The 25,827-nt window shown below is 55.9% G+C and overlaps 1 protein-coding gene and 1 long non-coding RNA gene across 5 annotated transcripts; one reads left to right on the top strand and one right to left on the bottom strand.

The window, feature by feature from the left end:
- Positions 1–31: 31 nt before the first annotated feature.
- On the top strand, positions 32–22,309 carry LOC125752992 (uncharacterized). The gene is made up of 2 exons (XR_007403757.1): positions 32–189; positions 21,969–22,309. It is a non-coding gene; the product is annotated as an uncharacterized LOC125752992 (long non-coding RNA).
- SLC22A12 (solute carrier family 22 member 12) lies at positions 4,326–12,537 on the bottom strand. 4 transcript variants are annotated; one of them, XM_025446286.3, is made up of 10 exons: positions 12,363–12,536; positions 11,779–11,895; positions 10,514–10,668; positions 10,271–10,439; positions 7,881–8,004; positions 7,620–7,735; positions 6,610–6,824; positions 6,035–6,143; positions 5,621–5,824; positions 4,326–5,064 (listed from the first exon to the last, which is right to left on the bottom strand). In XM_025446286.3, exons 2-10 carry the CDS (start codon positions 11,814–11,816, stop codon positions 5,004–5,006), a joined length of 1,191 nt encoding a protein of 396 aa, XP_025302071.1. In that variant the 5' UTR covers positions 11,817–11,895; positions 12,363–12,536; the 3' UTR covers positions 4,326–5,003. The 4 variants fall into 4 exon arrangements, with proteins under 4 accessions (XP_025302071.1, XP_025302067.1, XP_035557602.1 ...); XM_025446282.3 differs by adding an exon at positions 11,165–11,268 and having other exon boundaries at positions 11,779–12,536; XM_025446284.3 differs by lacking the exon at positions 4,326–5,064 and adding an exon at positions 11,165–11,268 and having other exon boundaries at positions 5,687–5,824; positions 6,060–6,143; positions 11,779–12,536.
- Positions 22,310–25,827: the final 3,518 nt, after the last annotated feature.

The following is a 25,827-nucleotide window of genomic DNA, read 5'->3' on the forward strand; positions in this document are numbered from 1 at the left end:
TTTTTCTCTTTGTTAAAAAATGTGTCTGAGTCTTGGAAAACACCCCAACCCCGGAAATGTGTGGGAAAAGAAAACAAAAACTTTCCAAATCCAACGGTCCCGTGCAATTTTTTCAGGGTGGGTGCTGGTGGGACGTTGGTCCTGGCTCCGAGGTGGGTTTTGGGCCCAGCTTGCTGCCCATGAGAGCTGGTAAGTAGCCTGTGAAGTTTTGGGCTGAGCGTGGTTTGGGGCTGCCGGGGGCGCCTTGTTTTTGTCTCAAGCCTAGGTCCCTCCTGGCCTAAGGGTGGGGCTGGGGGCGCCGTTGGGGCGTGGCCCTGGTTGAGCCCGTCCACCTGGTCCGCTCAGCAGCACAAGCCGGAGGCAAGAGCGCTGTGTTGCCCCCTAGTGGCTACAGTGGGTCTCTGCCTCTGGGGGCCGCTTGGGCCAGGCTCTTGCAAGGGCACTGCCCCTGTTACAGGCAGCCCTTGGGGAAGGTGGGGTTCTTCCTGGGTGAAGAGAGCTTCGGGAGCTGAGTCCACACTCACCCCCAGTCTGCCTAACTCCAGAGTCTCTGCTTTCTCTGCATCCCTAGGGATTTGGACGCTCCGGTCTGGAGCCCTCCCACCCCCACTCCAGTTCACGCTGGCTGACTGTGGGTAGCTCCTGGGCTGCAGGTGGGAGGAGAGCCTGCCCTCCGGCGCTTGCTCCTTCATGGAGACACTGAACAGGCCCTGGTCCCAAATGCCCTGAGACCCTGGTCTGTATTTGCTAAGCTTCTCGGTCGCAAGGAGTATAAACTCTTGAGGTGAGGTTGTGACCCGACTGTGTGGGCCTTCTCAGGAAAGCAGAGCACAGGTGGTCTTCATCTTCCAGGCGGCAACTGCATCGCCACGCTTCTGCCACTCAGGTGTTCTCTCCTTTCTGCGGGGTGGATCTCACCTCCCTCTCCTGGCTCTGCTTTCTTTTTTTTTTTAATTTTTATTTATTTATGATAGTCACAGAGAGAGAGAGAGAGAGGCAGAGACACAGGCAGAGGGAGAAGCAGGCTCCATGCACCGGGAGCCCGACATGGGATTCGATCCCGGGTCTCCAGGATCGCGCCCTGGGCCAAAGGCAGGCGCCAAACCGCTGCGCCACCCAGGGATCCCTGGCTCTGCTTTCTTGTGTCTTTCGCTCCCCATCATCCTTCACTTTGATCTGTGTCATGAACTTCCATTCGCAGGTGGCTCTGTTGCTGGGCAGCTCATTTTTTTTTTTTTTTAAGATTTTGTTTATTTATTCATGAGAGACACAGAGGCAGAGACACAGGCAGAGGGAGAAGCAGGCTCCATGCAGGGCGCCGGATGTGGGATTCGATCCCAGGACCCCGGGATCACGCCCTGAGCCAAAGGCAGATACTCAACCACTGAGCCACCCAGGCACCCCTGGCCAGCTCATTTTAAAAAAAGATTTTATTTATTTCAGGGAGAGAGTGAGATAATGAAAGGGGGGAGGGGCAGAGGGAGAAGCAGACTCCTCACCAAGCAGAGAGCCCCACGTAGGGTTCGATCCCAGGACCTGAGCTGAAGACAGCTGCTTAACCCACTGAGCCACCCAGGTGCCCCTGGCCAGCTCGTTCTTGGGGCATTTTCCAGGTCTGGACACTTCTCAGGGTCCTTTGGCTTGACTCCACAGGAGCCCCGCTTCCCCCTCCTTCCATCCTGGAATGCAGCTTTTGTTTTAGGATCCTCCTTACCCTGGGGTGTTTCCTCAGGGACCTTTGAGGGACCTTCCCCGAGTGCTGTCCCTGGTGAGAGACTGGGATCTCCTGGAGCTGCCCCCGGTGTGGACTTCCAAAGACTTGGCCTCTCCTTGTCTCCTTAACCAGCCCCCACGGGAAGGCATGGACCCTGCTTGTCTGCCACTGCTCACAGTCCTAGAACCTGGAGGAAGCCCTGATTCAGAGCAATCTTGCCAGGCCATCCTGTCCCCGTGCCAGTAATGACCTTGCCCCCCAGGATCTCTGTCCAAGGGATGGAAACTTATCTCAGGTTCCCCTGCCCCATCACCACTAGCCAAAGAAAACAAATATAGGCAGGCAGGAGTTCCATGGTGCCAAGAAGGGAACATTCTTACTCTGGAAACTTCTAGAATGACCCTGAACAGTCCATCAGAGTAGAGGTCCAGAAAGAGGGACAGGGCAGGAGTTGGCAGGATGGGCTCCAGTCCTGCTCAAGGGCTTGGTTGTAAGAGAGGAGAGATTTCTGGACACTACCATTGACTCAGTTTACCCATCTGCAAGATATGGTCACTTCAGTCTCTGCTCCTTCGTCTGGGCATATGATGTTGAACTTAACACCTGGGCCTGAGCTGAGTTCCTTGGGGTCTGGCTGGCCTGGCAGTGACCTCCAGGAGTGTGCAAACAGCATCTGGGGTGACTGAAACCCCAGGAACCTCACTCCTTGACCCTTGTTACCTGCAGGGATGTGTCAGGAGATTCCACCTGGGGAGGATCTAGGGCAGAGTTGAGGGAAGAAGCTGAATGGAGTCTAGCTGATACCTTTGACCTTGAAGACCACACAACCCCCCAGGTAATAGAACACAATCTCAGCCAGGCCTGGAGTCTTCTGGGAGGACAGCCCTTTCCTGGAGGTGGATAAGGAGCCAAAGGAGCCTGCATGGCCCTCCCCACATACCCTCTTGGGAGAGCTGCAGTCCTGTCTGGAGCCAGGAGAGGGGCCCAAGTGGGTGCCGAGCCATTTTCCTGTCCACGCTGCCTGAGGCCTCTATTGCCATGGGGAGAATGAGACTGTGGGGTAGTTGATGGCTTCTTCCTTCCCACACCCAGTTCCCTTGGCTCTTCCATCATGGGGTGCCCCTGCAGCCCCTGGGGTCGGGAGCTCCCTGCGGTGAGCATCAGAAGAGATGGAGTGTCCTAAGTGAAGGCCTGCCATTTGGGTGGTGGCACCCAGCTGGGAAGCAGGCCTTTGCTGCCCAGAAAGCCCCTCACCCTTCACAGGGCATCCTCTCCGCCATGGTGATGACAGCCATCCCTGGCTGCCCGAGAGGAGCAGGGCCCTGGACCCTCCCAGCTTCCAGGTCCTGCTGAGTGAGGGGAGGACATGTTGGAAGCCGGTAGGGCCTGGATGGGTCCGGGAACCTGGGACCTCCTGGAAGGGCCAGGAGCAAGGCTGCTCTGCATGTGGGCAGGGGGAGAGCTCTGAACACTTGGCGAACTGGAGAACACTCTAGGGTTGAGGAGGAGCCATCTCCCACTACTCCTGGGTTCTCTCTTCTGGAAGCTTCTGGACACCACAGGGACTCAAGAATGCTGAGCAAAGGTGGGAAAGTATCTAGGGCTCGGCTGAGCAGCAGACAGGAAGGACCAGAAGTTCAGAGCAGGCTGAGACAAACTTGCCTTTGGGCAGTTTTACAAATGTGATCCCCACTCCCGCTCCCTTTGTCCTGGGGGTCTCCACTGAGGGGTGGCCACAGGCAGATACCTGCTGCCCCCACCCTCAGAGGCTCAGGGCTGCAGCCCGTAAGACCAGGCCAGTGAGCGAACCTGTTTCCTGGGAACAAGGAGCAACTTTCTCTTTTCCCATTTGTCTTCTCATGTGTGTCTGAGCGCGTGTACCCTCATCACTGGTGTGTGTGTGTGTGTGTGTGCGTGTGTATGTGTCTGTGTGTGCACGCATGTGTAGGGTACCTTTAAGGAGGCGCCTGGAAGCAGTGACACAAACAGAGCAGAGACCACCCGAACACTGCTCTGGGGTGGCTCAGCAGATTAGCAGCTGGTGGGGACCCGATGGGCAGCAAGTGGCTTCTGCCTACACCCACATTTGTGTTAGGGGAGCTCAGGCGTCCATCCCTTTCCATGTGAGGTCTTGCCCCGGGTTTTCCTGTAAGTGGTGCCAGTAGACTCTGCTGGGTCTTGGCTGGTTCTGAGAGGGAGGCATCTGCCTCAAGAAACATCCCTGGCTGCCAGGTTGCATGGCCCAGGGCAAGCTGGGTGGGGTGGGGGGGGTCGTAGCCAAAGCTGGGCTCTGGAGACTGAGGCTTTCACTCGTGATTCTGCCCCTCTTAGCTGTAGGTCATGGGTAATTGGTTTATCCAACCTTACTTTCCCATCTGTAAAATGGGCTGTCTTCCTTGAAGGGTTTGGGAAAAGATAAGATGATGCCTTGAGGCATCCAGGATGGTGCCCAGCTCATAACAGAGCCTGAAAGAAAGGGCAGACACTCTGGCCTGGCACCAGGGGCAGAAAAACCAGCCTGGGAGAGGGCCAACCCGTTGAGGAGCTCCCCAGAGCTCTCCTCTACCCCACCCCCACCCCCACCTGTGGCTCATCAGTGGAGTCAGTGAAGGGCTGTCATTTGTTCCTTTATTCATTCTTTTGCCTCCTTCGCATTGCTGCCCCTCCCACCAGGCTCTGTGTGGGAGCTGGGGCCAAGGGGGAAGCCTCTGGGAACCCCTGGGTTGGCAGGGCAGGAGTCATGTGCGTGGCCACAGCTGTGGGTAAGGGATTCATTCTGGCCTTGGGCTGGGCCCTGGGCCTGCAGGAAGGAGGCTATTGCCCTGGGTCCGGTAGGAGGGGCACAGAGGATGGGTCCCGTGGCTGGAATGTGGGGATGAGGGACCAAGGGCCAGAGCTGCCTTTTGGGTACAGCTGAGGAGCTGAGACATGTTGAGGCCCTTGGGGCAGTGCGAGGTGCTGGGAGAGTTTTGACTGCGGGTGACGGTGGCCTCCAAGCTCAGGGGGCAGTGGCCAGCTGGGGGCCGCCAGCAGAGTGAGCAGGGAGCAGGGTGGGAAGCTGGTCCCTGCTCCTCCTCACAGTCATGAGGGAGGGTCCTGCGAGGGTGCATGGGGCCGACCCCTTGGCCAGTCAAGCCATCCTCTCCTCCTTCTCAATCGAAGGTGGCTCCTCTGGCGGAGAGGGACGGCCCTGGGGCCTCTTCTAGAGATGGGGGCCTTTGCTGTCCTGCCTCCTCCGAAGGAGAGAAGGTGCTCCGCCCAGCGATCCTTGGCAGAACTCCCAGGAGGCTTAAAGGTGTGTGGATTTCAGGACCATGGGCCCCAGGGTGCTCTGTGTTGACTTCTTTGCCCTGTTCAGACATGAAAGACAAAAGCTTTGTGTCTCGTGGGTGCAGCATGACCTATGACCCCTGAACTACATCTCTCCCAGGGACTCGAGAGGTCTTAGGGCGCTGCTCTGGGGAGCCCAGGAATGGGCCCCCTGAGTACATGCTGGGGAAAGGGTGGGCAGGTGACAGCCCTGCCAGCTATCGAGGGGATTCAGCAACAGATTCCGGGACCCCCAAGGCCCCCAACAATGCCTATCATGCCCCTTGGCCCCCCCTTTACAAAGGACTACAGGCTTCCATCCCCTGGACTTCTCTTAAGGTGGAGCTGGGGGTGGCCCAGCTATTTAGGCCTTAAATGGTAGAATGAAGAGCAGGAAACAAAGTCCAGGCGGTCAGCCGGGGGACCCAGCCTTTGGTCTCATCTCCCAAAGATGTACTGTGCGACTCGGAGCCAGTTCCATCCCTTCCTGCACCTCTGCTTCCCCTGTGCCCAGCGATGGGGGTGGGTGGCAGGCCCGCCCCATCCCGGGGTTCTCTGGAGGGCAGAGAGGTCGGCCGCAGGGCTGAGTTCACTCACTGGTTCTGCACATCTTGAATGGTGTCGGGCAGCGGCAGGCTCTGGGTCTCTGGCAGCAGCAGGGCCACCAGGCCGCTCAGCACGGGCACTGCCCCGTACACCAGCAGGGGCAGCGAGTGGCCGTGCACACCCAGCAGCCGGACCAGAGGCCCCAGAATAGCTCCCCCACGGGCTGCCATCTGGCCCAGGCCCACCGCCGTCATCCTATAGTCACAGACATGCCAGTGAGGGGCCACTCTGTCTGCCCACGGCTTTGACCGCCCAGCCCCACTCTGTCCAGAGGGATACAGGGGTCCAGCGGGGGCAGGATGCACCTGGGCAGCCCTGAAGCCACATGGAGGAGAGGGGGGGGGACATCCGAGTCTGGGGAAGGCCATCCCCATCCTGCCCTCCCAGCCCCAGGCAACCCCTCACCTGAGCACGGTGGGGAAGAGCTCACCGGTGAAGATGCTGATGCAAGTAAAGGCGGCTCCCAGCCCCGCAAGCCCCAGCACGGCCAGGGCTGAACGCAGGGCCCCCAACTCTGTGGACAGTTAGCAAAGTCGGTGGCAGGGGCTCCGAGGTCAGATGGGGGCTCTTTCCAGCCTAAACCTGTCCCTAACCTCCCAATGTCTGTGATTCACCTCCATTTGGGTGTCCCCAGAACACATCCTGAGTGACCTCGTGGCTATGTTCAATGCTTACCCCGACACCCAGAGCCAGACCCCAGGAGTCCTCCTTGACTCCCTGCTCCCCGCCTATCCCTGCATTCCAGGACTAAGTTCTTATTTTATCTCCATAATTTTTCACGATGCCACCCCCTCCATGCTGTCCCTGCTTCTGTTGTCTGGTATAGGCCACCACCATCTCTCCCGATGCCCCAGCAGCCTCCTTCCTAACTGGGCCTCTGAGGAGGAGGCCAGGGCCTCTGTTCCTGGCTCAGCCTCTCCCGCTCCCCTAGGTGGGAAAGCCTCTGGACGCAGCTGTAAGCACCCGGGCCCCCTGCTTACCGTATGGTACCAGCGTGTTGGCCAGGATGCAGAGCCCCGACAGCACCAGGGACACTGCCTGAGTGGGCCGGCGGCCCAGACGGCTCAGCAGCAGCAGGGTGCCTATCTTGGCTGGAATGTCCACGACCCCGATGAGGGCCTGGAGCAGGAAGATGTTGCTGCCTAGGGCCTGCAAGTCCAGGGCCAGGCCGTAGAAGGTGAAGCCGAAGGCAAACCTGCGGGCCGGGGCAGGTGGAGTCGGCTGGGAGCAGGGCTGCTCACTGGCTCCTTTGTTCTCAGACCCGTTTCCACCCTCTTCCTGCAGGCTCTGTGGAGCGGGAGGGTGGTCTCTGTGCACCACCTTCCCCTGGGCTCCCCTGCCAGTGCTGCTTCTCCATAGGTTTGGCCAATGGAAGGCACTGGTGAGACGCTGGCAGTGCGGTCCTGGGCTGGGGAAGGCGGGATAATTCCTTCCTCCTTCCCTTGGGTGCCGTGGCTGGCAGTGGCCGTGGCCCCTCTATGGCTGCAGCTTCAACTGAGCATGTCCTTCTTCTGTGGGCCTCGGTGGTTCTAGTCCTTGCTGAGTGGCACTGGCACCTGGGCTCTGGTAATACCCCCCCCTCCTCCCTGGCCCCTGCAGATGGGGTGGGCGTGCCTTCTCCTCCCCGGACGGCTGGGCAGTTCAGCTCTCCCAGCACCCTTGCTATGACTCCTCCTTAGGCATCTCTGCCATCCCCTCTCCCCCACCTGACCCCTCCTCCTTAGGCATCTCTGCCATCCCCTCTCCCCCACCTGACCCCACCTGGACAGCTTCCTCTGGGAGCCTGACTGCTAGAAGGGACATGGCTGTGCTGTCGGCCCTGTCCTGGAGGTGCTGTCAGGACAGTGGGACCCATAGGAGAGTCACTGGAGGCCCCTTGACTGGATGCCAACCAGAGCCCTGATTCCAGGGTCCCTGGGGGCCTGCAACAGCCCAAAGCCCACCAGAGGCGGAGGCTGGGGCCTTGGGTGTGGGTCAAGGGGACATCTACCAGCACAAAGTGGAGATACAGGTCCGGAGGCCCAGTCTAGGCATGCAGAACAGAGCATTCAGGCTGGAGGGAGCTTGGCCCGCACTCAGCTCTTCCTGCATGGCCGAGAGCAGGACCTGCAGGGTTGGGGTGGGAAGGTGTCAGCCCTGGGGGCGCCAGGGGGCCCTCTTCCCTAAGACCCTCCTCTTCCCAGGAGCCCTGAGCAGGGGCAGGGAGAGGGTCTGAGGGTTGAGCCCACAGGAAGGTCCAGCCCTGCCTTACCTCGGTGGTCAAGGAGTCCTCCACCGCCCCCTTCCCGTTGATGGCAGCCACCCTCCGCAGCTCCCGCAGACCCTGCTCCAGCCTGCCTGTGATGAGGAGCCATCGTGCAGACTCTGCCAGCCACCTGCAGGGGTTCAGGGGGGAAATGAGAGGGGCACTGCCTGTGGCCCCCGGGGCCCAGCCTGTGTGAGCCTCACTGCCCTTCTGTTTCCTTCTGTCCCGCGGGGTGGGGTGCTCACTGGCACCCACAGGCCCCAGGCTCAGTGAGGCCACACCGTGTGATAATCTCCTTCCCCTACAGGCCACCCTTTCTGCCTTTCTCCTTCTCCCTCTTGGACTGTGGTTGGGTGTCCCTGTCCTCCCCTTCTGGCCTCGCTCCTGACCTGTGGCCTTTCTCTTGCCTCACCTGGGAACCAGGCCTGGGTGAATCCATGTACAGTAAGGACCCTCCTGTGTGTAGTTACAGGACTACAGGACTGCAAACCCCCCAGGGTCCCCTACTGTCTGGCACCTCCCTGATGTCACACACAGCCTTTCTGCTCACCCTCAAGGCTGCACCCTCCTGCATGAGCTGGCTCTTCCCCCAAGGCCCCCTCCATGCAGGCAGCTTCACACCCAGAGGCTCAGGCCTGGAGCAGGGTCTTTGGTCCTGACATCACCAGCCCCCTCCACCCACACCCAATCAGCCACCAATTCTGGTCACTTCCAGCACCCCTCGAGCCTGTTCGGGCCCACTGCCCTTGCCTCACTTTTGACCCTGTGTTGCCCATGCCAGGATGACAGTTGCTGTCTCCTGGATGCGAGTTGGCTCTGCACATCCCATTTCCCCCTCCTCATGCCAGGACCCGGCCCTTAACACCAACCTGGCACCCATCGCCCAGACCCCTTGCCCTGGCCCTGCCCACTGAGTCCCTTGTCCTGCCCACCACTCTACACTGGCTTCTGCCTCTGCGCCTCTGTTCAGGCAGGGCCCCCAGCGAGGCTCCCTTTCTCTGGGAACAGCAGCCAGGGGTGGAGTCACCTACTCCACATGCACCAGACCCTGAGGTCCTTCAGGTTAGCAGAGCCAGGGAGACAATGGGGACTCCAGACACACGTCAAGGGTAGAGTTGACAAGACCCAGTGACCTGTTGGACTTGGGGAAGGGGGACGGTGAGGGATAGGGAAGTGTCATGGCAATTCGGACCCTGGGACCTCCTGGAAGGGGGCTGCTGTCAACCCTGAGGAAGCCTTGGGAAAGAGCAGGTGTAAGGAGATGTTATATTTGTGATGCCAAGACACCAGTCATGGAGATGTCATCAGGGGGATGGGTGGAGGCAGGGCCAAAGAGAGGATTTGGGGTCTGCGGCATGCGGAGGGAGTCAGAGCCTGGGGCACAGGTTAGGTGGCCGGGAAGAGGGCACCGGAACCTCCCGCCCCCTGCCCCAGGGAGAGGCCTGCAGCAAATAGCCAGGAGGGGTGCCCCGTCCTCCCCTGGCTTCTGCTGTGCTTCTTTCTGCAGTGACCACAATGGCCAAGCAAGTACTATGTTGCTGGGTCTGTTTGTGAATGAGCCAGGCTCAGCTCTGCTCTGCAGGCTGTCATCCACCCATCCACCCATCCATCCCTCCATCCATCCATCCCATCCACCCATCCACTCACTAGTTTATTATCTATCTATCATCATCTATCATCTATCTATCTCTATCATCTATCCCTCCCTCCCTCTCTCGCTCCCTCCCTCCACCCGTCCATCTACCCATCCATTCACTAGTTTATCATCTTCTTTCTATCATCATCTATCCAGCCAGCCATCCAAGAAATATTTGCTGTGCACCTATTATGTTTCAGGAGCTGGGCAAGAACCATGCCTGATTTATTTCAGGGCAGTGCAGATGTTCCCTAACCTCTCACGTATCTTGGCCCTGTGGGGGGGTGGGGCATGAGTCCCCTCTGACCACTGGGTCGTGGTCCCTGTCCTTCAGTAATGATGTCAGTACATGAGGCTGACCAGGGCTGTGTTCTAGGAGTGGGGCATGTGTGTGTGTGCACACATGCATGTGAGCTGTATCTTTGCATCCCACCCCTCAGCTTGGCCTTGTGCTGCCATGCCGGACACAAAGGGCTCAGAAAACATGCCTAGAGGCATGCATGCCAAGGCACCCAGGGACTCGAGAGGGTAAAGGGCCAAGAGATGATGGGAAGGAAGGGATGGGAGGAGGATGAGTAGAGGAGGAGGCACTTGGGAGGAGCAGGGAAAGGCCTTTGGTTGGAGTGGGTGAGCACTGTGGGCCTGGGACAGCCAGCTGTGTCAGGCTCCTGTGCCTGTCCCCTGGCTGTGTCCCCCCTGGCCTCTGCTCGCAGGGTGGGGGGGTGGGCAGGTCTTCTCTGAGGAGAGGGAAGACACCCACCAGGAGTACACGAAACAGAGGAAGAAGGGCACAGAGATCACCAGCTGCAGCAATGCCCAGTCACGCACACCGTAGGCCACTGTGGCCATCAGGACCTGGCCGAAGCTGAAGCCCAGGGTGTTGAGAGTCATGGCCAAGGCTCGGGCCCGTGTCGACGTCCACTCCATCACTGCAAGGAGACCACAGGTGTCGGCCTGGGAGCCTGCACGAGCCTCCCTCGCGTGGCCCGTGGCGGAGACGTACGGAGAGTGCCGGTGTTCATCATGACGCCGGCCACGGCAAAGGCCACCAGGAAGCGGAACAGGCAGTACACGGGGAAGGTGGGGGCAAAGGCGGCCGCCGTGCCTGACATGGCCATCTGAAGGTAGTTCCAGGTCAGCACCAGCCTGCGCCCAAACCTGCGGGCACACAGACACGGGCATGGGGCGGGGTCCGCGGGCACCCCGCACCAGCCCTGGGGCTCTGGGGCGCCTGCACTGGCCTCCGAGTGGAGGTGGAAGTGGTGCTTGGTCCACACTTGAGTTACCCACCCATGAAAGGCTCGTACGCACCCCCAGAGTCCCCTGGGCCCGGGGAAGCTCGGAGGTGCTCTGGGCAGAGAATGAGCTCGCCGTCAGCAGGAGGCAGCTTGTGGCCGGGCAGATTTTAGCAGTGAACGTTGGAAAGGAGTGATGACCCTCTCCAACCCCAGAGGAGAACCCCAGAAGGCTCGGGGTGGGGAGGAGGCTTGCTCAGGGGCAAAGCTGGAAGGCGTGAGGAGTGTGACTCCCGTGCAGGCATTCCGACTGGCGGCTGAGCGCTTTCTCCCCAGACCCGGCGACAAGAGGCCAGGGCTATGGGAGCCTGGGAACACAAGGCGAAGGGGGCTGCTGGGACCGGGGTGGGGGACCTCACCTATCAGAGGCTCGGCCGCACACAGCAGCTCCCACCAGCATCCCAGACAGGTAGATGGACTGAGCCATGGGCTTCAGGGCATGGGAGTCACACACCAGGTCCCACTGGTGGGAGAGTAGTGGGAGGTAAGCCCAGATGTGAGGGAGCGGAGGCACTGATGGGGAGGCCCGTGGGAGCTAGGTGTGGGTAGATGGCCTGGAGACCTCTAGGGTGGTAGGCAGGGCTGTCCCCCTAAGCCTCTCCACATCACCCTATTGCCCTCTAGTCCCGGGTCAAGTCCTTTCTAGACTCATTAGCTCTCCCTTGCCTCACCCACTGTGCAGGGCCACCCTGAGTCGGTGCCTGGTCCCTACTCCCCCAGGTCTCTCTGGTTCTAAAAAGAGGCCCCTCCCACTTGCCCAGATTGGGCTGATTTGCCTCCTGGGGTTCCCTGTCCCCTGAGACAGACTGGAACTGCCTCCCGAGCGATGAGCGAGAGGAGGGGCCGGAAGTGAGGAGGTCTGCTGAGGTGGGTCCCTCCCAGGACTGGGCTGTTCTGAATCCAGTCAAATGTGAGTTTGACCTTGGTCCCTAAAGTGCCAGGACTTGGGGAAGGTGTCAGGAGAGCCTCTTACCTTGGCCACGATGGTGGAGGTGAAGGTGCTGTTGTCATACACCCAGCCGTCCACGCACGGCTCTGTGGCAGCCTCACTCCAGTTGGTGGCCGTGGTGTTGGGGTCCAGGAGCTGCCACTGTGGTTGGCGGAAGCGGAGACACTGGTGGGGCTCGTGGTTGGGGCCCAATGGAATGGAGACGGTCAGGAGGTCCTTGGGGCTCAGGGTCCCGGGGACACTGGCCTGGTCAGTGCTGTTGTCCAGGAGGGGCACCCAGCAGCGGTGGCTGGGCACAGCGGCCGAGAAGTTCTCCAGCATGCTCTGAGTGGTGAGCCACATGATAGGGACCACCAGAGCCACCATCTGGAGAATCTGAAACCTGCCCAGGCCACCCACTAGGTCCAAGAGTTCAGAAAATGCCATGGAGCCCACGCAGGGGGCCCAGTGGAGGTGCCCCCTTCACAGGAAGTGGCCTAGGGCAAAGGGGCCAATGTGGGGGGCCCGCTTGCCCCACAGCAGCACCTACTTCGCCAGCAGAGAAGCCTGGAACATGGCAGTGGCCACCCACTTCGCTGACTCTGGGCCTGGTCTCTCCAGGCACCCACCTGGCAACTGTCACTTGGAGTGGCTCCAACTGGGACTGGGAGCTGTGGGATGTGACTCTGAAGCCACCGGCATCCTTCCAGAGACTCAGCAGGGCCTGTACCTCCCGGAGAAACTCAATACAGGAAGTGGGGAAAATGAAGACTGAAGTCACCCAGACTGGAATTAAAATGTGACCAGAGGACACTTACGGAGTTAGGGGTTAAGAATCAGTCAAAGTTTAACCTAGCTCTGAGGGAGGCCCAGAGGCAAGCGCATAGCTGTTCCTGTCCTGCCAGGAAGTGTGGCCCGGAGCACCTGGTCTCTGATAGGTGTAGGGGAGGCCTTGGCCAGGCTGTTGTCTCCCCGCGGCTCCCCTGCCTGCCTCACAGGGTGACTCTCCAGGGCACACTCAGGACAGGTGCCGGCCAGGGCCATACTGATCCTGGCACCGGCATGAGCCTGGATTGACATCTGTGTGTGCATGTGGCCTGGGTCTGGGTCATTGGCAGCCTGTGTGGCCCAGCCCCCCACCCAAACCCCTGACCTCCATTGTTTGCTGCCACTGATGGCCATGCTCCTCTGTGGTCACCCTCTCTGAGCCCTCAGTAGGGCTCTCCAGGGCCATCAAATGTGTATGTGTGACGTGTGGCAGGTAGAGGATGAGCCAAGGAGCTGTGACAGGGACCCAGCCATTTCTTCTCATGTACTTTGGGGCTCAAGGCTGCCCATTTGGGGAGTAGCTCCTAGCTGCTTTGTGTCCTGCCCACTCTCTCCCTGCCTATCTGCACAGCGCACCAGGTACAACCTGTTTGCCTCCCTGGCCTCTGGGCCCCGACGCCCCCACCGCTTCCCCCGTGTGCCCTGGGCCAACTTCATGGGGTCCTGGCCTTGCTCCTGGCCTTGCTGATGCTCGCAGCCTGGAATGCATCCCCGGGCTCACCCTTGGACCACGTCCTGCATGCACTACGAGTGCCTCCTCCTCCAGGGGGCTCTGCTTGCTTATGCTTGCCTCCCTCCTGGGCTCGAAGTCAGTAGTAGAGTCCCATCCTCACAATGGCCTGCACCTCTATTACTGTCCAGCTGGTCTCATTTCCAGCCAGGTCTTGGGGGGCAGGAACTCTTCTTTAGAGCATCTTTGGGACTGGCACAGAATTGGACAGCAAGTGCAGGCGCCATATAAATTTGCTTCAGCTGGCTTTAACAGCAGCTTCTGTTTTTTTTCCAACTATAAAATTAGTGTACACACTCCCAAAAAGTTTCAGAAAATATTGAAAGGTACAAAGAAAACAAAGATCGCTCCTAAACCCACCAGCTAGTAGTCACCACTGCCGACACTCTGGCATAAGTACTTCTAGAGTCTGCTTTGGTCCCTGGCACGTTCAGGTTCCTCATTCTGGGCTGCAAACTAAGCTTCATGTCTCCTTTTGCAAAACCCAAGCCAAAAGGCTCTGACTTTAACTTGTAATTCTAACCTATTCACGTTTATTGGAATTACTGCCACATGTGGACTCTGGTATGTTTTCTTTGCTGAATTTTCCCTTTGTCTTTGTTTTCTTGTTCCTATGTTTTTAAAAATATTATTTATTTATTTATTCATGAGAGACACACAGAGAGAGGGGGACAGAGACACAGGCAGAGGGAGAAGCAGGCTCCATGCAGGGAGCTTGATGTGGGACTCGATCCCAGGCCTCCAGGATCACGCCCTGGGCTGAAGGCAGAGGCTAAACCGCTGAGCCACCCATGGAGCCCCTCCTTGTTCCTATTTTCTACTAAACCCACTGCATTTTCTTGCTCTATTTTCTTCTGTTTTGGTTTGGCAATCGTGCATGGCACTTCTGATAAACTCATATTGGAGCACATCCTCCAGGAGCTTTTTTATGCCACCTCCTGTCTTCAGACCTCTCAAAGGATGTCCTTTCTCCTTGTTTTGCTAAAGAAATAGAAGTCATTAGAAGCCAACAGTCTCGGGCAGCCCAGGTAGCTCAGCGGTTTAGTGCTGCCTTCAGCCTGGGTCGTGATCCTGGAGACCCGGGATCGAGTCCCATGTCAGGCTCCCTGCATGGAGCCTGCTTCTCCCTCTGCCTGTGTCTCTGTGTCTTTCATGAATAAATAAATAAAATCTTTAAAAAAAAAAGAAGAATCCAACAGTCTCATCCTCTGACCTGCCTCGGGGCCCCCCATTCCACCTTTGTTCCTGCTACTTCAGTGGCCCTCGTGCTCCCCCTCATCGTGACCCCCTTGGCTGTGTTCCCTGCAGCCCACCTTGACACTTGCTCAAGCCTCTTTAGCATCTGTCTTTGCCTTCCTACTGGATAGTTCCCACCAATGTACAAATATACCAGTTTTCAGAGCTCCCAGCTAGCTTAGTCAGAAGAGCGTTCGACTCTTGATCTCAGGGTTGTGAGTTTGAGCCCCACACTGGGGGTAGAGGTTACTTAAAAAAATAAGTAAATAAATAAAAGTTTAAAAGAACTCCAAATATGACATTCCCCCAATCCTCAGAGAAGCTCCCTTCCCTTTTTCTTTTACAGATTTTATTTATTTAATTGAGAGATATAGAGATAGAACATGAGTAGGGAGGGAGGAGAACCCGCTGAGCAGGGAGCCTGATGCTGTGGGGGTCGATCCCAGGAACCTGAGATCATGACCTGAGCTGAAGGCAGACGCCTCACTGACTGAGTCACCTGGTTGCCCCTAGCCCCCTCCCTCCCTTTTATCACCTCTCTTCAGCAGCCACCTCTTTTCCTACTACTATTTCTAGTACAATTTCACAAAAGCATCATGGGTGTTCGCCTCCAATTTCTCTCTTCCTATTCTTTTTTTTTTTTTTAAGATTCTATTTATTTATTCATGAGAGACAGAGAGAGAGAGAGAGAAAGAGGCAGAGACACAGGCAGAGGGAGAAGCAGGCTCCATGCAGGGAGCCCGATGCGGGACTCGATCCCAGGACTCCAGGATCATACCCCGGGCCGAAGGCAGGCACTAAGCTATTGAGCCACCCAGGGATCCCTCTCTTCCTATTCTTTTTGGATTGATCCCCATCAGATTTTTGTCCCTGTTACACCCCAGTCCCCAATGACCTCACTGCAGCTGCATTCGGTGACCTTTTCTGGGTTCCTCTTACTGGAAGGCACTTCCCTGGGCCCACAGCTTTCATACCAGCTTCTGTATCCTTCGCTGGTCCCCTCCCTTCTCCCCACACTCCTGGGTTTTGGTCCTCTTCTCTACTGTTGGTACAGTTAACATCTTCAAGGACCCCTCCTTGCAGGGCTCAGCTTTAATCCAACTGCCTGACCTTGCAGGCCCATCAGAACAACCTTCTCCACATCCCCACTGGAGCCACTCTGGCCCCAGGGGCACCGTGTCAGCAGACTGCAGGTGGGGTCCTGAGAAGACGGGTAGAGGCTGGCAAAGAGTGAGCATTCTCACCAGAGTCAGCTCTCCCGGATCTCTGTAGAGCCCTGTCGAAAAGGAGGGTAAAATTTCCCATGTCCTTTCCTTTCTAACTCCAGACTCTTGTAAATTCAGGTTCCCATTGGTTGTTGATCTTTTCTCTCCCAGGGACACTATAGCCTCCGTGTCTGTCTGGTTCTGTGTCCCAAGAACTTGCTTGACTTCCTGTCTACAAGCGGGGGTTGGGGCGCAGGTTATCAGTTCTTGCATTTGCAGGCAGCACAAAGTTGGGTTGGGGGCCACAAAATATGGCTGGCCAGACAGCAGTGTGGCCATTTGCAGCTAAGGTCCTCTCGCCTCTTGCCAGCTCCCAGAGGGTTTATCTCAGTCTTTTTTTTTTTTTTTTTTGTGGCCATCTTTGAGAGTGGCTCTGGATCTTGGGAGGGTAGTAGTAGCTTTTGCACCCTCTCTGGGGACACCTCTCACGTCCCTGCAGTTGTTCGATGCTGCCAGGAGTCTTTATACCTATCCCCACCGCAACTTAACAAGATATTTGAAAGGATTAAAAAGTAGCTCTACGATCAGAAGTTGGTCACGTTTGAAGCTGATATTCAGAGCCTGATAGGAACTTTTTTAAAGGTCTTCTCCCCTAAGCTGAAATGAAACTATGTACCCAGAGGGAAAGAAGCCTTTCCAAAGACAAACTAAATTTCTAAATTTAGAACATAGGAATCTTTTGATCCATCTCAGCCGAGGATCTTCTCCCTGATAAAAGAAGCAAATGGAAGATAATATAGCTGGATGGGTGGGTCATCCCCTTGATATCATTAAGGCTGAAAGGCATTTCAAGTCCTGGACTGATGACGGGCTCACCTAGGAAGCGACCTTTCACAGCACAGAGATGAGGCTTGAAATGGAGCCCTTCATCTCCAATTTTTAGAGGTCAGGAAGGGGAGGATCCAGCAAAAGTGGGTGGTTTAGATTATGACTGTGGGTGAGGAGAGGGTCAAGGAGCAGAGGGTAAGGCGGATGAGCAGGAGCCAGAGAGATGGCACCATGGAAAGGCTTGGGGTCCGCCACCCAGAACCAGCCTTGGGGAATATCAGGTGTTAGCAGGAGATTGCATATGGCCCGAAAATGGGCACAGGTATGCTGTTGGTCAACACGGGTTTTTCTTGGACTGGGGGATGCACTGTGATCATCTTTCTGGCTGGATCGTGCAGCAGGTTTTTTGTGATTCCTCCCAACCCCTGATGTCCTGTGGTGACAGCAGCTGCCTCTGGTCCCAGGCCAGGCAGGAGAAAGGGCAGGCAGGAGTGCTCACTGTCAATGACTCAGCAGATTCCCCAGGCGGCTCGCAGGGCTGGCAGAATCAAGGCGGGTGGCTGGAGGGGGGCAGCCAGAGCCAGCTGGGTTTGCTCCTACCTCCAGGGTCCCCAGAACTCGGGACACAATATTAATGTGGCATCTGAGCCTCCACTCTCCTTCCTCCCTTCCCTCAGCTCCATGGGCTGAATTCTTTAAGGCAGGATGTCTGTCCTGGGGGAACGTTCTGGGTTGGTCCCTTTGAAGGTGTCTGCCAGCCTGCAGCTTGTCACCCTTTCACAAAGCCTTTGATGACACCCCAGTGCTTCTGGGGCAAGACAAGCCGCCTGGAGCCCTCTTCTCCCTGGTCCATCCTCAGAGCCTTCTCTGTGCTGCTACTTTCACGTGGCCTGGGCCTGGCCCCCACAGAACACGACTCACTCCTGAAATGCCCCAATGCCGTCTTCTCTTGTTTGCTCTTTCTTCTGTCCGAGGGCCATGACCACCAGCCCACCAGCACACCAGCCCACTGCCACTACCCCTCCCTCCAAGCTCCTCCCCTGCTGCCCCTGCATGTCCCCCTGATAGCTCTGCCTCTGCAATGGCCCTGAGCTCTTCCCTCAGTCAGATGACGGCCCCATGTTTCCTCAAGGCTGGGTCAGAGTCCTCATGTACCCAGAGCAGGACCGGCTCATCTGTGGAAAGAGCATCACACACCCCACTTCACAGGGGTGTTTCCAGGACAAGAAGTTGTGGCTCTCAGAGGATCTTCACCTTCTCCTGACACCCCCTACCCCAACACATGTGGTGGTGCCTGGAGTTCCAACTTCTCCAGAACCTCTGAACGTCTGGTCTCTTGAGTGTTTCTTGTTCCAAACTGCTATTCTGAGCAGTTCTGAAAGTCTGGAACTTTCCTTTCTGGAGAAACACGGTGGCCCCACTCCCCCTCACCACTAGCAAATGTGCCCCACATGGGACCATGGGCTCAACTCAGATTTTCCCACAGAACAGCTGAGAGATACCTCAACATCTCGTGATGATGGTGGTGGTGAGGCTGATACCTAAGAATCATTGAGTCTTTTTCTTTTTTTTTTTTTAAGATTTTATTTATTCATGAGAGACAGAGAGAGAGAGAGAGAGGCAGAGACACAGGCAGAGGGAGAAGCAGGCTCCATGCAGGGAGCCCGATGTGGGACTCGATCCCGGGTCTCCAGGATCACACCCTGGGCTGAAGGCGGGCACTAAACTGCTGAGCCACCCGGGTTGCCCATCATTGAGTCTTTATTGTGTGTTGGACACAATGTTAACTTCACTTCCTGTAGTAACTCATTTAATCCTTCCAACAACCCTTCTAATTAGATATTCCATTCTTTTCTTTTTTTTAAGATTTTATTTATTTATTCATGAGAGACAGACACAGGTGGAGGGAAAAGTAGGCTTCCTGTGGGGAGCCTGATGTGGACTCGATCCCAGGACCCTGGGATCATGGCCTAAGCCCAAGTAGATGTTCAACCACTGAGCCATCCAGGTGCCCCTCTTTTTCTTTTTTTTAAGATTTTATTTATTCACTTGAGAAAGAGAGAGAGCACAAGGGGGTGGTGGGAAGTGGCAGAGGGAAAGGGAGAGGCAGGGTCCCCATTGAGCAGGGAACCTGACCTGAGACCACTACCCAAGCCGAGGGCAAACGCTTAACCAGCTGAGCCACTCAGGAGCCCCAATATTCCATTCTTACACCCATTTTACCGATGTGGAACCTGAGGCTCTGAGCAGAGTCCAGAGTACACAGCTACCCTGTGTTAGGATCGGGACTACAGCCCAGGTCTGTTCAGCTGTGGTAGCTCTGTTTTTAACTTCTGAGGTTGGCTGAAGGCTGCGGGCAGCAGGGGAGGATGCCGGGGAGCCGCTGAAAGCCTCACGACTAGTGTCCCTGACCCCTTGCCCCGTCCCTCTCACTGGGGTCCCGTTCCCTTCCCATTGGCAGCACCTTCCCTCACCTCTCATTTTCCTTGAGCTCATGTAACTCCAATCTCCTAGCTCAGCGCCTCCCCAGAGCAAGCCCCAAGTGAGTCCCTGTCATCGCCCTTTGGTGCCCGGGGCAGGGATCCCTTTGCTTCTCTGCGCTGCCAGCTCGGCCTATTCTCCCCCTGGACCAGATTTTAGCTCTACTTTTGTGTGGCCAAAAGACTCAGTAAGAGATTTCCTAGGACAGAGATGTGGCCTTCCCCAAGCTGACTTCCAGAGTCTCCCCCCAGAACAGCCCGTGTCCCCTGTTGCCACACCACACGGGCCCAGCCTCGTCCCCAGCCCCAGTGGGCCCTTGTGCACAAAGTCTTGCCTCCTGTCCCTGGCATGGCTCCGAACTCACCTCTGGCCTCAAGGCTGCTGACCCCAGGGGAGCAGGTGGGGGGGTCACCGGCAGTACCCATCGCCCATGGGGACACCACTGGGTGTGGGGCAGGCACAAGCCGCTGGCTCGGTGCCATTGTTGGCAGGTGGCTGGGGCTCAGGGATGACTGTGCCGTGACTTTAATTGGCCCTGATCGCAGCCCCCCTGACCGTAGCCCCCCAGACCACAGTCCCCTGCCCAGGTGTCTCCGGCCCCTTGAACAAATGTGCTCTAAATAGGTCAAGGAGAGCGCTGGGCGGCTTCCCTTTCAAAGGGAGAGTCTGGCCTTCCTTCACCAAAGGGACTTCGCTCTCCTTGCTGTGTCTAAAAGATATTTCATGTTAAAATTCAACGGAGAGATGTTAACCAGCCGTCAGAATAAGGCTTGTCAGAGCCCAGGCCTCTCAGACAGGCTGAACTTTGCCTCACTCTGGGAGGGTCTGGCCCACCCTGGGCAGCCACCGGCTGGCACATTTTAACAAGGCCGGATGCAAACACCGCTGCCAGGCCCTGGGGGGGAGCCCCGCGTCCTCGGACCTTCAAGGCGGGGGTCTAGCATCCTTACTGAATAAACCAGATGCTGCATAGCTGCATTTTAGGGACACCTGGTCCTCCAACAGGGTCCCTGTCTCTTCTTGGTTTTGAGTTGCAGCCTGTTGTCAAGAGCAGTGATGTTAGGCTGATGCAAGGACAAGCTGGGGCTGGGAGCAGGTAGGGGTTGGGGGAGGACAGGCATTTTGGCAAAATCCCTCTCATTTTGCTGGAAAGCCCAGTGGCAGGATTTGGCCAGCAGTGTGCAAACACACTATGTAATCAGGAGTTTACTTTTCCGCTTCTGGGGATGAGAAGTGCACAGTCAGAGTTCAAAGTAGCCAGTGCCAGCCAGGTTTATTAACGAACCCGAGAATTCGCCTGAAAGGAGAGGCAGTGTGGCCTAAAGGTTATCACACAGACTCTGGAGTGGGTTTAAATCCCTGTTCTGCCCAAGCTGTGTGGCCTTGGGAAAGGAATTTAACTTCTCTGTGCCTCAGTTTCCTCCTCTGTAAAATGGGGGCAATCATTGTTCTGATCTCCTAAAGCTCCTGTGAGGACACAGGAGTTGGCGAGTTGGCTATAGCAGCCCCCGGCGAGCAGTGAATGCCCATTACTAATGTTATTACCAACATCTTTTACTTTTCTGACAATGGGAGGAGGGGGGAGACACCTGGGCGCCCCAGGAAGCTAACTTGAGAAGGGTTCATGGGAAGCTGGGGTTGGCCCAGAGTCAGATCAAGCAGGGATAGAAGTTGTTTGAAGGACAGGCATCGACGACACACCAGTCAGGCTGCTGTAAATCTGGGTCAAATGTGATTCATCTTTTCACATATGGCTGCTATTTGCTTGGCCGTTTTAATGAGGAACTTGTACTTTTTGAGAAAGAGCACCTGTGTGGATGTGAGGGGGACTGGACCTCCGGACTTACTCCCTGTCCATGCTGTTTGGACAAAATGCAGGAGGGTTTCGGGGAGACAGGTGGTGAAGGTAGGACTGCTGGGCTCCTGGTTACTTCCTGTCCCCGCTGGAGTCTCTGTCACGGGGCTTGTGTCTCCCTACGTGTCTATACTCGATGGCCCTGTAGGCAAGAAATCAAAGGTCAGCCTCCAGCCTTTATATGCACACACTCACACATGTGCACACAGGCACTCACGCATGCACTCACGTGTTCACATATACTCCCGCACACACGCACACAGGCCCTCACACACAAATGCACACACGTGTGTTTGTACACACATTCTCATGTGCATGCACACACTTGCACATGCACACATGCATGCATGGGTGCATATATTCACACACGGTGCATACACATGTGTGCGTGCATACATTCATACATGCACACATACTCACACGTGCACTGCACACATTCACACACACACTTGCACGCATGCTCTGCTGGCCTCAGTCAGTAAGATTTGAGGAGACAGAGGGCGTGTTTGCCCTGCAGCAATGAGAACATCCAGGCTTGGTTGGAACTGGACGGTCTTGCCTTCTCCCTCCTTCTCTCTCCTCTGCTTCCTCCTGTCCCGGAGGTCTGCTCTTATCTCAGGACCATTCTGTCCTCTTTTTGCTGTAGTGTCTCCTGCCAAACCAGTGTCCTCAGGGTCTTGTGTTCCGCCATGCGGCCTGGGTGGGGTGGGGTTCCTCACTGAGACAGGTGTATCCCTAAGGGGTCTGTTCTCAGGTCCTGTGGGTGCCCCGCCTCCATTGGGTGCCAGGCTCTGGGCCCCAGCACAGAATCGCCAGGCACTTTGGGGTGGGACTTGAGGTCTCCTCAACTTACATGAGCTGGGTGGGGGTATAACAACACTTAAGAGTGAAGCAAGTTAACATGCTCCTTACAGAAGCAATTTGCTTTTTTTGAGACTTGCAGACCACTGGCCTTGGAAAATAAGGAACCAGAACATTCCCAGGCCACAGAAGCCAGCAAGTTGGCTTGAAGCTGCCTTGGCTCTAGGATGAGTCCAGCCATCTTTTAGCAAAACGTCTTTTTCTTTTTAAGGTCACACAAATGACTTCACTGACTTCCCTTTGCACATGCGTAGACCTTCCCCCTCCTGCAGAGAGAATAGAGTTGTCTTGCACAACCACCCCCATGGCACTGAGGAACCAGACCTTCTTGCACCACCCTGAGCACCGGAATAACTCTGGAGGTGGCATCACTGAGTCTGCATGCAAGCCAGAAAAGCCACAGATCCCTGCACTCCCTTAACGGATTCACTCACTCCCTTTAGAAATCTCTGGCCCAGTCAGAAACCTCAGAGTTGGCCTTTGGACAAGAGTACACCTTCTCCTGAGGTAGCCAGCCTCCAAAATAAAGCTCATCTTTCTTTCCAATCAAAACCTGTCTCCTTAGTATTGGCCTTTTGGGCCACCAGTGACCTAGCCCAAAGAACATGGTGCCTCCCAGTGATACCATGGGCAGGGACCCTGATCTGACGTGGGTGCCTGGAGCAGTGGTGGGAAGGAGGGTACTTGTGGAGGGGTGGAGATCCCTGGAGACTCTTGGCCACACTCTGGCTTGGGAAGGTGGGGCTCTAGGCTTTCAGCAGGTGGAAGCAAAGAGAATGGAAACACAATGGAACAATGGAATGTCCTCTTTGGCTTCTTCATGCTCTCTTCTCTCCCATTCATTCATTCATTCATTCATTTATTCAACCAACAATTATTTTTAAAACTACCTGAGTCAGGCCCTGGAGCAAAGTTCTAGGGATGCAGCAAGACCACGACAGAAGCATTCCTGCCTGTGAGATGGAGGGAGTGGGGAGGGCCAATGTCAGGAGGCCCACAAATTCTATAAGTGTAATGAAAGAAATCAAGAGGGCATGGGAGTAACAGGGAGGAGTGGGATGGGCCAGCACTGGGGACTTAGCCAGCAGTGAGGACTCAGCCAGCAGTGAGGATGGCCTCACCGAGGAGAGACAAACACTTACACCTAGACTGGGAAGGGGCCAAGTGGTGAGGGCCGAGCAAGCAGTAGGGCAGCAGTGTGTGGGAGATCCCTGCAGTGGGCAGGACCTGCTATGTTTCTGGTGCCACAAGGGGGTGAATGAGGGGGAAGCAGGCAGGGGATAAAGCCAGGTTACATGGGGTCCTGGGGGGTCTCGTGAGAATCGACAGAAGGTGAGAAGCCACTGGAGGGTCTCCTGTAGGGCAGTGACGGGAGCCCTGGAGAACACGTGGTGGATGGGTGTTGTGGGGGCAGCATTGGGAGCAGGGACCAGTGAGGATCTCCTGTGGTGTCCGGGGAGAAGTGAGCCTGGCTTAGGTGGTGGCCTTGATGAGGACAGACACAATTGGATGGGAGGTGCATTCCAGAGAGGGAAGCAGTGAGTCTTGGTGACATGGGGTGAGAGAGGGAGGGTTCAAAGACAACTGCTAAGTCTCTGGCTTCAACACCACTGGAGCTGGGCCATCCTGGGTCTGGGGGAAGGTCATGACTTCACCGTGGTCTGTGTTGAGATCCCGACGCCAGGAAGGCAGCACAGGGGTTGTTGGGTCCCAGCTGCTGCGAGAAGGGTCCTGCTACTACACAGATAATCCCAGTCTTGGATAGTCTGGCTGGAGGGGCCTGGGAAAGTAAGAGGCTGGAACCCTGGTGATTGCTCCCACCAAGTGTCTTGTGTGGCTCCTGGTGCAGCTGGAACATGAGAGGGGCTTGGCTCCTCCAGACACATTTTATGTGGCCCAAATGCTGTGTTTTATTATTATTTTTAAAGATTTTATTTATTTATTCATGAGAAACACAGGCAGAGGGAGAAACAGGCTACCTGCCCGGAGCCCGATGCAGGACTCAATCCCAGGACCCCGGGATCATGACCTGAGCCAAAGGCAGACGCTCAACCACTGAGCCACCCAGACATCTCTTTTATTTTACTTTATTTTTAATGACTTTATTTATTTATTTTGAGAGAAAGAGAGAGAGAGCATGAGCAAGGGGGAGGGCAGAGGGAGAGGGAGAAACAGGCTCCTCGCTGAGCAGGAAGTGGGATGCATTCAGGGCTCCATCCCAGGACCCTGGGATCATGACCTGAGCCCAAGGCAGAGACACTTAACTGAATGAGCTACTCAGGTGCCTCAAAAGGCTGTTTCATTTTTTATTTGTTTTTTTTTTTAAGATTATTTATTTATTTATTCATGAGAGACACAGAGAGAAAGGCAGAGGCATAGGCAGAGGGAGAAGCAGGCTCCATGCAGGGAGCCCGATGTGGGACTCGATCCCGGGACTCGGGGATCACACCCTGAGCCAAAGGCAGATGCTCAACCGCTGAGCCATCCAGACATTCCCCAACGCTATGTTTTAAGCAAGTGAGCCAACATTGAATATTTTGAAGATTTCACATAAAAATTGTGACCTCTGATTTAAAAACACTCGGGATATTTGGCCACCCTCGGCTCAAGCTTCAGGGAGATGCTGTCTGGGCCTGAGTGGCCTTAGGGCTGAGCCCCATATTGCCCCCGCCGGCTGGGCTCCCCACAGATGTTTGCAAGCTCACTCCTTACTTGGGGAAAAGGTGTTCCCATGTGGTAAACCCCCATCAGGTGGGCCATTCAGAAAACATCAGTCTTCCTGGGCTCTTCCTATTTTTCAAGCTCCACTCCTGACCTTTCAGCAGATCCAAGGGACTCCATCCAAATCACACCCTTCCTCCAACTACATCTCCGCACAGGTATCCGTGGGCACCCTGGTCGAACCATGTTGTTTCTTGCCGGGTCACGACAGCCACCTGTCAAGGCTCCCCGCCCCCAGCCCCACAGCCCTGACACGGATTCTCTGCTCCGGGACAGATCAGGGCCACCCTTCGGAATCCCAGTCAGATCATGTCAGCCCTCGCTTAAGACCTTACAGGCATCCTTCTCACCCAGAATCCAGTCAACACTTTCCACCACTGCCACTGGCCCTGGAGGCCCAGCCCTGCCACTTGGGTGGCCGCAGTGCCACCCTGTCCTCTACACTCACGGCCCAGGAGACACAGGCCTCCTGCCAAGCACGCCTGGCCTTAGGGCCTGGGCTGGGAGCTGTCTTCCCATAGAGGCTCTGCTCTAGGCTCACTTTTATTTTTTATTTTTTTTAAGATTTTATTTATTTATTCATGAGAGACACACAGAGAGAGGCAGAGACACAGACAGAGGGAGAAGCAGGCTCCATGCAGGGAGCCTGATGTGGGACTTGATCCCGGGTATCCAAGATCAGGCCCTGGGCTAAAGGCAGCGCTAAACTGCTGAGCCACCCAGCCTGCCGTCCAGGCTCACTTTCAAACTTAATGAACATGTAAGGCAGTGAAGCACCATAGCCATAAATGATAAGGATGTGTCATATAATATTGAGTTGGAAGAAGTAAGTGGCGGAAGACCACGGAATTCCACGCTGGTGTTGCTACAGCATATTGCTGAGGGACTTGTAAGTAGCAGACACACATACAGGAAACAAGAAGATGCGGGAAGACAGTGTTGGCGGGGGCCCCATAGGGGCTTCTGAGGACAAGTGAAGCCCCATTTCGTGTACAAAACCATTTGTTAATACTTTTTAGAAGATTTTATTTATTTATTTAAGAAAGAGAGATCGGGAGAGCACAAGAGCACGAGTCAGGGAAGTGGCAGAGGGAGAAAGAATCTCAGATACCGTGCTGAGCATGGAACCCAACGCAAGGCTCAATCCCTTGACTCTGAGATCACCACCCTGAGACTATGATCTGAGCCGAAATCAAGAATCAGATGCTCAAATGACAGAGCCACCCAGGCACCTCGATAATAATTTTTAAATTTGATCACCTCTTTTTTTTTTTATTCTTTTTTTAATTTATTTGTGAGAGAGAATGAGAACATGCACAAGAGGGTGGGAAGGGCAGAGGGAGATGGAG

This window comes from Canis lupus, chromosome 18, assembly GCF_003254725.2.
Source record: "Canis lupus dingo isolate Sandy chromosome 18, ASM325472v2, whole genome shotgun sequence".
Lineage (NCBI taxonomy): Eukaryota > Metazoa > Chordata > Mammalia > Carnivora > Canidae > Canis > Canis lupus.

Excerpts from the sequence above, each read along its gene's own strand:
- SLC22A12 (XM_025446282.3), bottom strand. The coding sequence starts at position 12,180 with ATGGCATTTTCTGAACTCTTGGACCTAGTGGGTGGCCTGGGCAGGTTT. Across the intron at positions 10,440-10,513 it reads GATGAACACCGGCACTCTCC|TGATGGAGTGGACGTCGACA; the intron begins GTACGTCTCCGC and ends GTCTCCTTGCAG. Across the intron at positions 5,065-5,620 it reads ATTCAAGATGTGCAGAACCA|GGCAAAGAAGTCAACACAGA; the intron begins GTGAGTGAACTC and ends ATGTCTGAACAG.